A 10000-nucleotide genomic window follows, 5' to 3' on the forward strand; every position below is an offset into this window, starting at 1 on the left:
TTTTTGTGATATCAATTACTATTATGCAAAATGATATGATTGTTGTGAATTCCGAATTGAAGGAAAAATATATAATTATTGTGGTTTCTGGCTTGTAGAGTAAAATAATATTGTGATTTCTGGAAGTGAATGGAAATACTATAGTTATGATATCTAACAAGCGAGAGAAACGTTATTATTTTTTGTAATCTTAACAGTAAGAAATATAATGTTATTGTTGTGATTTCTGAAGAGAAAAAAAATTACTGTTGTAGTATATGTTGTATATACATCTTTCACGGGACAGATGTATACAGTTCAGTTTATTAGTAGATGAACATATATGTAGATGATTGATAAAGAAATATATTATGAATAAAAGTAAATAGACAACAAAAGCAATAAATAAAAACATACATACACTAGGTAATTTAAAAACGAGTTTACACTCCCGCTTGCACTAAACCACAACGAAAAAAAAAAAAGAGACAGAGAAAGTAAAGAAAGAAAAAAGAAAAAAAAAAAAAAAAGAAAAGAAAAGAGAAGAAAATAAAAAATAAAAAATAAAATAAAATAAAATAAAAGAAGAGGAAAGAAAAAAAGGAAAAGAAACAAGAAAAGATAAAATATATATACATAAAACACAGACTCTGTCTTAACCCAGCGCTCTCTGCCTTCGTTCCCAGGTTCGGGCGGCGCACAATGACCCTGTACTGTGCTGTGGCTGCGACCGTCGCGGGAATCTGCGCCAGTTTCGTCAACACGTACACGTTCTTCCTTGTCATGAGGTTCGTGATCGCGTTCCTGTGCGCGGGACTCATGGTCATCACTTTCGTGCTCGGTGAGTGGTGATGGTTGTGTTATGTTATTGCCATTACTGTTATTGGTAATGTTATCCTATTGTACTTTTCATATGTCATAATTATGTCAATAGCCTCATCATCTGTGTTATCATTATCATCTCCATTATTCATTTCATCACCGCTATTCATATTAAACCTACCTAGTAACGGAGGTCGTTAGCCCCTTCGCCAGGACGCTGACGGGGATGCTGTACGCCTTCTTCTTCGGCTCCGGCATCGCCATCCTGCCCGGCATCGCCTACTTCATCAGGAGCTGGAGGAACCTCGAGCTCACCATCGGCATCATCTCGGCCACGCTCCTGTCGTACTACTGGTGGGTTGAGTGGCGGGGAGGGGCAGGGGGAATGGAGAGGGGGAGGGGGAGGGGGAGGGGGAGAGGGGAAGGGAGGGGGAGGAACAGCAGGAGGAGGAGGAGAGGAGGGAGAGGGCATAGGGGAAGGGATTGGGGAAGGGAGGGGAGGAGGGGAGGGGAGGAGGGGAGGGAGAGGAGGGGAGAGGGGGGCGAGAGGAGAGAGGGGAAAAAGGAGGAGGGAGAAAAGGAAAAAGAGGAGGAGAAGTAGAAGAAGGAGGAGGGGGAGGGGAGAGGGAGGGGAATGGGAACGAGGAGGATAATAGTTAGGGTATGGGGAAAGGGTAAGGTGAGGGGAGGGCAGGGGAGGGTGAAGGATGGGAAAGCAAGAGTGTACATGATCGATTTTTTTTTTTGGCTCAGTATCGTGTGTCTGTGTGGGTGTATGTATGCTTCGTGACATCAAACAGTATATACATAATTAAATCAACAAATAATGAAAATGAAATAAATACCCCAAAAGACGCTTCGCCATGAACTCCCCTTCCTCAGGTTCCTCCCGGAGTCCCCGCGGTGGCTGGCGTCCAAGGGCAGGACTCAGGAGGCTCTCAAGATCATGAAGTCCATCGCCAAGACCAACGGGAAAATCCTTCCCTCCGACGAACACATGCTGGCTCTTATCTCGAGGGGGAGAGAGCATGGGCAGGTGGGTTGGGGGAAGGAGGGGGTAGGAGGCTAGGAACGATGGGGGAAATGTGTGTGTGGGGGGGGAGGGAGGAAGAGAGTTGGGAGAGAGGGGAGGGAAAAGGGAGAGAGGTGAGGAGAGAGAGAGGAGAGAGGAGAGAGAGAGAGAGAGGGGAGACAGACAGACAGACAGATAGATAGATAGATAGATAGATAGATAGACAGACAGACAGACAGACAGACAGACAGACAGACAGACAGACAGACAGACAGACAGACAGACAGACAGACCCCATCACTGACGACCCTCCCTCTCCCCCAGACCAAACCCGAAGAGGCCGACAACCCTGCCGGCCAGACGGGCGAAGGAGGCGCAGGAGGGGAGGCAAGCGGGTGCTTTTCGGGTCTGGCGGCGATGGCCAAGAACCAGTTCACCCTCGTGCGCACCCCGGTCATGAGGCGCCGCTCCCTCATCTCCTTCTTCGAGTGGTTCGTCGGCGCCAGCGTGTACTACGGCCTCATCTTCTCAGGTAGCAACATCAAGGCGGATCCGTTTCTCATGATCTTCGTCTCGGGCGTGGTTGAGCTGCCCTCCACCATCATCTTCATCTTCATTTTGGACAGGTGGGTCGTGGAGGGAGGGAGGGAGGGAGGGAGGGAGGGAGGGAGGGAGGGAGGGAGGGAGAGAGAGAGAGAGAGAGAGAGAGAGAGAGAGAGAGAGAGAGAGAGAGAGAGAGAGAGAGAGAGAGAGAGAGAGAGAGAGAGAGAGAGAGAGAGAGAGAGAGAGAGAAGAGAGAGAAGAGAGAAGAGAGAGAAAGAGAGAGAGAGAGAGAGAGAGAGAGAGAGAGAGAGAGAGAGAGAGAGAGAGAGAGAGAGAGAGAGAGAGAGAGAGAGAGAGAGAGAGAGAGAGAAAGAGAGAGAGGGGGGGGGGGGGAGAAGGAAAAAAAATAGGATCACATTGGTGCAAATTACCTTCAACACCAACATCATCACCACCATTCTGCCGATTATTAATTATTTCGTTACTGCCATCAGGTTCGGGCGGCGGCCTACCATGTGCGGGCTCTTTCCTCGTCTGCGGCGCCTGCTGTCTCCTCATCCTGGCGGTCCCCCAAGGTGAGGATAGAAAGAGAAAGAGAGGAGAACGTGGAGGAGACAATCTGTTTTTTTGCTATTCAGTCAAAAACTACACATCCCTTCTCACATTTAATATGATTTCCATCGAGAAATGGAAACCATTTGTTTATTTCAGACGAAGACACTTAATATTTCCCTTAACGACAGATAAAAATCTTCACCTTCACAGAAAAGGAGACCGTCAATGTTATCCGAAGACTACAATAAAAAAAAATCATGAGAAACTGAAATCCATTTACACTGCTTACAAACTCCTCCCACCAGATAAGATCTACATCAACTTCTTCCTGGTGAATCTGGGCAAGTTCTTCAACACGGCGGTCTTCCAACAGTCCTACATCTACACGTCCGAGCTCATGCCCACCAACGTGAGGAACATCGCCGTCGGGACGTCCTCGATGTTCGCTAGGATCGGCTGCGTCCTCACGCCGTATGTCATCGAGCTTTTGGTAAGGACAGTGGGAGAGGGAGGAAGAGGGGAGGGGGAAGAGAGGGAGAAGAAAAGGAAGGAGAGGGAAAGGGGAGGGAAAGGAGAGGGAAAGGGGAGGGAAAGGGGAGGGAAAGGGAGTGAGGAGAAAGAACTAGGCGTCCTCGATGTTCGCCAGGACTGGCTGCGTCCTTACGTGATCGAACTTCTGGTAAGGACAGTGGGACAGGGAGGAGGAGGAAGGGAGGGGGGGAAGGAAGAAGAGAAAGGAGGAGAGGGAGAGAGAAGAAAGAAGAAAGGGACCTTTTCGATGTCTGTCAGGATCGAATGCGTCTTTGGGCCATACGTTCCCGAGCTTTTGGCAAAGGCAGTGGGAGACGGGGGGAGAAAAAAAGAAAGTAGACGGGAGAAGAGAAGGAAGGAGGGAAGTGGGAGGGTATAGCTTTCCCTCAGTGCGCCATATTCACCAAACTTCGCCGAGTTGTAAGAAGTAGGGAGTGGGGAGATAGGTTAATGGTTAAAAGCAAAATAATGTGCTAGACATCTAAGGTCATGTAGCACTATGGGAAGGTACAGTAAAGGGTAGTGAAGGGCGGTGGAGTTTGTAGTTAGTCAGCTATCTAGTTAATATTGAAAAGGTTAAAAATGGATATAGGAGTTGATGAGTTAATAGGTTAAGGTAGGGTTAGGTAATGGGGATAAGATCAAGTGAAGGATATGTATGCGCCTGAGGAAGGAGAAAGGTTGTCAGAGCAGAAAGTGTGAGATTCTATAAGGATGTCTGATAGGTTGGGAGGTCGGTGAAGGGAGGATAGGGGGGGGGGGGGGCAGACATTACATTGGGACATAGGGAGGGTCAGAAAGGTGATTTCTGAAGGGAGTGTGAAGAAGAGACAAAATGGTACTTGGGGATTAATATAGGAGGATGTGTAAGAAAAGTCTATTAGAGGCAGATAATGGATGGGTTATAAGAAGAAAGTATACGAAGAAGGCCAGGTCTATGAAAACGGAAACCGCAAATATTCCACTGTAGGAGAGCTATACTTTAATTGATCTATCAGTGATAACGTTTACAGTGCGTGTTGGAGAATTTGAAGGGGAAGGAACTAGGGGGGGTGAGATAAGGAATGAGAGGGGGGGGGGTAGTGTTGCATCAGGAGGTGGAGGATCTGGGGAAGGGCATAATTGTGACATAAGGGATTTACGTGTGTATCCAGGAGGGAGTGGAAGGGATAGAGGGGATGGACTGTGTTGGGAGGGAGTAGGGGGAATATGAGGAGGAGGAGGATGGATATCGGCAGTCACTTTGAGTGTGGAGGGAGCGGGAGGTGTGGAATTTGAGGCTGGATGAGGAGTTTCGGTGTCAATTTGGGACTCGAGTAGATAGTTTTGAATATCTTCTAGAGTTTATGTAAAGGAGTTGGTTGGGGAGTTTTGTGAGGGTTTTTTTTATGAGGGGGGGAGGGGGGGGCTGCACACTTGATGTAGAAGGTAGGAAGAAAGTAGAAATAAAACAGGTCCAAATTAGTTTTTTTTTTTTTCTCTCTCTCTCTCTTCTGAGTGACGAAAAAAATATTGGCTGATTTCCTTAGACCGAATGGCTCCAGTTGGATTGATCAGACTGACATTTCCTTCTAGCTGGGTCATCGCATCCCGGGATTTGAAATACTAGGGGCATTTTCCTATTCCATAGGATCCTCTCCAACAGCTTGGTGCTGGTGTTTGAATAGGAAAATAACTGTTTTCATTTGGCAGGAATAACACGGTAACCGTCAGGAATTATCGACGGGTCCAATATGCAAGAAACAAAATGGTGTGGCTTAATAGTTTATGCCAAACTAAAAAAAAAATGAAGAGCTCTGTTGATCCACCACGGAATCATTCGCCGGAGCGACCATAGCTTTTGCGAGTGCATATATATACAAAAATAAGCCAAATAACACGCATAAGGATGAAGCATGTCAATACACTAAAATATGTTTCTTTGTCTATCTTTCAGGGTGACGTTCACTACGCTTTCCCTTCGACACTCTTCGGTATCTTGTCCGTCATGGCAGGTCTTCTCACCCTCCTGCTGCCGGAGACCAACAAGAAGCCCTTGCCGGAAACCGTGGACGAAGTCGAAGCCATGGGCAAATAAAATGAGAAAAAGCCGTGTGGCCACGAAACGAACACTGATAAAACTTTGCTCAAACTTTTATTGTATATACATATTTTTACTAATTATTTTAGGTTTGTGGTGTTTTGTGTAAAAAAAATGTAATACTTATGCGTGATATGCTAAATAACAGTTAGATAAATTTACGGAGTTTACTGAACCTTCAGAGGTATGCAGCAGAATGACACGACATAATTAATCTGTACGAGTTCTGTTCGAGCGGAAGCGAGTCTAGGACAACAAGAACTTCTAGAATGTTTGTTGAAGAAAGACTTGGCACACTGAAACACTGTCTTCTTGGAATTTTACGGCGAGATGGACGACTTCCAGCCACACACGTAACAGGAAATGCAATGTTTGTGGAGAAAATTTGAACTAGATTCAGAGAGAGGGAGAGAGAGGGAGAGGGAGAGGGAGAGGGAGAGAGAGAGAGGAGAGAGGAGAGAGAGAGAGAGAGAGAGAGAGAGAGAGAGAGAGAGAGAGAGAGAGAGAGAGAGAGAGGAGAGAGGAGAGAGGAGAGGGAGAGGGAGAGGGAGAGGGAGAGGGAGAGGGAGAGGGAGAGGGAGAGGGAGAGGGAGAGGGAGAGGGAGAGGGAGAGGGAGAGGGAGAGGGAGAGGGAGAGAGAGAGAGAGAGAGGGAGAGGGAGAGGGAGAGGGAGAGGGAGAGGATGAGGGAGAGGATGAGGGAGAGGATGAGGGAGAGGGAGAGGGAGAGGGAGAGGGAGAGGGAGAGGGAGAGGGAGAGGAGACTGAAAATGCCACGTATCTACCTGGCCTAACGTGTACAACCGCTTTCCGTTTTAGCGATTACCTAACGTCGTGAGTTTTACCTTTGCTTTGTGGTAAATTCTTAAATCACGAAAAAGGTACTTTGGATCAAGAAACGTAATTGTCGTTGCCTCTATTTGAAACGTTTTAATAACTTCCTATACATTCTGTTTAACATCTTATTTAAGTTTGGCAAAAAATCCCGCAGGTTTCACAGCCTTCGGAATACGTCATCGACCGTCATTTGTTTTCCGTAGCATTACTGTCCCTGTATGCCAACATCTGTAGGCTAACACGCCATGCCTCCACAGGGTCACTCCAATTAGGCCTGCGCAGTGCTAAGTTTGCGCAAGCATTTCTAGAAACTGACAAACAACGCAGGCCTCGCGCGGGGCTTGCGTAGTTAGACAGCTGACCCCATATACATTACTGCGCAGCGTAAACCGGTTCGTGCTGAAAGTTTGCAATTCAACTGAGCGTGTAGAGGACTCTTTAGGTGACAATGTAGACGTTTTGGATGAATATATATTCAAATAATATGAGCATATTCAGGTAGATAAGCAGCAAATCACAATACCCGTAGTCATTACTGAACTCGAGGAAACAAGTGCACAGGGAAGGAAATGTATGTTTTTTTTATCATTTATTTATCATTCACACTCTACATACCACAAACTGAAATAAAAAGTTGAATAAACCGAGTATAAAATAGACACGCGCGCATGTACAACCATTCAAAGTTGACATGATTATTAAAATAAAGGTAGCACTTTAAATGACCAGTGATCGCAACAACAGTCACAGCAGCTATTCAGTATTAACAATCATGAGTCACATGAACCACAATAAAATTAACAATTTATTAATGCCTATGCTTTATAAAAAGAAAGATGCTCCTCTACAAAAGATCAAATTCCTCGCAACCATTAAAAAAATATAATGAAAGAAAATGAAGATTCCAAATTGTGAATGTACTAAGGAACTAATTAAAACTCCTACATTCTTTGGAAATTGTCAATACATTTTTAGAGACTTCCTGTAATGCATACAGCCATGTCAATGTATCTAAAATAATGCTTCCAAAGTTACAAATTCTCCTTTACCAGCTAATTCTGACATACAAAATCACATCCCCACACTGAATGCCACAGACACATTCATCTATGTCTTTCCTACCCTACCCCCTATCCCCTAAGAAAAAAATTGAGAAAAATAGTTGATTATGTACAATGTGGAAATAAGAATTAAAAAGATCAAAAAAAATAATAAGGGTTAATAAAAATGTACATATTTTATGTGATAAATTTTCACCAGAACGTTGAAAAAAAAAATTAATTAAATCTGGATCTACCTATTCCCAAGCAGTCAAGTAACTGTCAGTCTGTAAACTCCCTTAATTCCCAATCCCTAAACGGAATGGAATATCAACAGTCAATTTCTTTATTTCCGTCTGGTGGGCTCGGATGCAGTGGGCGGGGGTGGGGGGCCGCGTTTCTCCAGCTCCTCCATATAGGCCATAAGGATCTTGGAGCGCTCCTCCGGCTGGCAGTCGAGAACCAGGTAACGCCGATCCTTTCGCAGCACCTCCAGGATGTCACGCTGATGCTGCTCACCCTCCCCACACATCTTTAATGAGCGGTGGGTGATGCACTTTGTCTCCTAGGTTTGGGGGGAAAAATCATATTCATCATTATAATTCTCTTTTTTTTTTTTTTTTTTTTTTTTTTTTTTTTTCATTCATATGAAAGTTGTCTACATGCACATATACATACTGATTTTTTACATTATACTACCATAACAGATATCTATCAGAATGATATACAAGTTACTTCCAAACAAAGCAGCTTCTCCTTACCTTCAAAAGTTCCCTAAAATCTGCTTTAGCTGCCACCAGCTTGTCCTTGAGGTATTCACGGAACTCTCTCTCGCACTTCTTGTCTGAGGAGGAGAACTTGGTGTAGCGGGGGTCATCCTTGAGTTCCTTCTTCAGATCCTTCCAGTTGGAGGCCAGATGCAGATCAGGCAACTCCTCCAGTAGCTCCCTAAAAGATGAGAAAATACTTTTGCTGTAACACTACAGAATGAGGTCGAGACATTATTTCACAATGGAGAAATTTAATGGGAAATGTCTGAAATTCCATGGCTCACAAAATAAGAATAACTTGCAAATAAAATTTCAAAAAAGGAAAAGAATAAGCTCTGGGTGAGGATATGGTCAATGTGGCTTCTCACCCTTTTCTAAGATCCAATTTTCTATAAAATTCTGTCAAGGTAATAACAAGAAAAGGAAAAATAAATCAGGAAAAAGAACATACCTGAACTTCTCTCTTTTGCGCTTTGTCAGGTTCTCGACATGGTTGTTGAAGAGCTTCTCTTTCTCCTCCCGGTCAAGGGCCCCTGCCGACTCCCAGCGCGAGTCCTTCTTGAGGGACTTCTTAGCCTCTTTCCAGGTGTAGTCTGTACTGCGTACCTGGAACAACGGAAACTGCAACATTACTTTTTAGAGCCCATCCTTTGGTGGATCAGTCTACATTCCAAAAAATGAAGTGTTTAAGCCCCTAGACCCAACTCATTGGAATTCAGAATGTGGGGTAAGATGCAGAAAGAAATGCTTTATTTTGGGGGGAATAAGCTATGCCCGTATAGATAAATAAATAAATAAATAAATAAAACATCTACTCTATCTAATTTTTCCTTTTCCAATTCCAAGAACAAAAAAATTCTCTCTACTACTTGCAATAGTTTAAAAGATTAAGTGGAATGTACTTAAGAATATTGCATTCTTTTTAGGAGCTATTATTCCCACTGCTCTATTCTATTCCCTAAGGGTTTTCTATTTGACTATTATATATTTGTTTATAATCAGACCATGTACCATAGCATTTTTCATAATTTGATTTCTAAAATGATTTTTACAAATGGTGCTATTTTCATGCTATTTTCCTGAATTTGAACGCCTTTCATTTAATCTCGAGCATTACTTGACCAAAGATACTGATTGCTGGTGGATTTCTATGCACAAAAACCCTCAAATGTAGGATTTTGATTTCACCCAGCTCCCAGTGAGAGCCTGCAAGATCATCACAATATACAGCCCCCAGACCCAATGTTAGGTCACAACCGGGGTTGTCCTCTTCTCCAACCCTCCAGTCCCACAGCCACAACCCATGCTGGGAAAAGCCTTGGATAACCAGAAGCCAGTTACCAACATGACATTGGGGGGTCCTATTGCCTACACTAAATATATAAAAATATTAACCCAAAGCCAAAATATATCAACTTCTGACCAAATTTCCCTCACATTCTATCCTGTCAGTTGAGTCCCCTACATGAGATGTAAATAAAAGGCACCTAGTGCATAACACCAAGAGTGCTAGACTTACCAAGTCAGCAAGGAGTGCATTAAAATTGTGCACGGCCTCATCGTGCTTGTGCTGCATGCGTTCCTTGTCACGGTCACGGAGGTGGCCAGCTAGAGCACGCTGCACCTCCTCCTCACGCTTTCTGAGCGACTCCTCGATCCTTCTCTGGCGCTCTCGCTCTTCCTCCTCTGCTGCTTCATTGGCCTCTCCATCCTCACACTCCTCCTCAGCTCCATCACTCCCTGTATCTTCACCCTGAAAAGGAGAAATCAAACTATGGACTGTTGTTCCTTGTCTAGGGAAGAAACTTCAAAAGCCAAAACCATTCTATCTC

General features: G+C 44.5%; 2 protein-coding genes across 6 annotated transcripts in view; one reads left to right on the top strand and one right to left on the bottom strand.

Moving 5' to 3' along the window:
* LOC125042780 (organic cation transporter protein-like) overlaps window positions 1-3351 on the top strand; it is a 25732-nt gene extending 22381 nt beyond the window's left edge. For both annotated transcript variants that reach the window (XM_047638665.1, XM_047638666.1), the window contains 6 exons: window positions 666-820; window positions 987-1155; window positions 1684-1837; window positions 2138-2439; window positions 2851-2931; window positions 3217-3351. In XM_047638665.1, the coding sequence (XP_047494621.1) occupies window positions 666-820; window positions 987-1155; window positions 1684-1837; window positions 2138-2439; window positions 2851-2931; window positions 3217-3220 (865 nt within the window). In that variant the 3' untranslated portion in view covers window positions 3221-3351. The remainder of the gene's footprint in view (window positions 1-665; window positions 821-986; window positions 1156-1683; window positions 1838-2137; window positions 2440-2850; window positions 2932-3216) is intronic.
* Window positions 3352-7272: 3921 nt separating this feature from the next.
* LOC125042349 (transcription elongation regulator 1-like) overlaps window positions 7273-10000 on the bottom strand; it is a 33648-nt gene continuing 30920 nt past the window's right edge. For 3 of the 4 annotated variants that reach the window (XM_047637888.1, XM_047637887.1, XM_047637885.1), the window contains 4 exons: window positions 9688-9921; window positions 8620-8789; window positions 8160-8346; window positions 7273-7963 (listed from right to left, as the gene is read on the bottom strand). In XM_047637888.1, coding sequence (XP_047493844.1) covers window positions 7745-7963; window positions 8160-8346; window positions 8620-8789; window positions 9688-9921 — 810 coding nt within the window. In that variant the 3' untranslated portion in view covers window positions 7273-7744. The remainder of the gene's footprint in view (window positions 7964-8159; window positions 8347-8619; window positions 8790-9687; window positions 9922-10000) is intronic. The other variant, XM_047637886.1, reaches the window with a different exon arrangement.

The sequence above is a fragment of the Penaeus chinensis genome, chromosome 32 (genome assembly GCF_019202785.1).
Source record: "Penaeus chinensis breed Huanghai No. 1 chromosome 32, ASM1920278v2, whole genome shotgun sequence".
Classification (NCBI taxonomy): domain Eukaryota; kingdom Metazoa; phylum Arthropoda; class Malacostraca; order Decapoda; family Penaeidae; genus Penaeus; species Penaeus chinensis.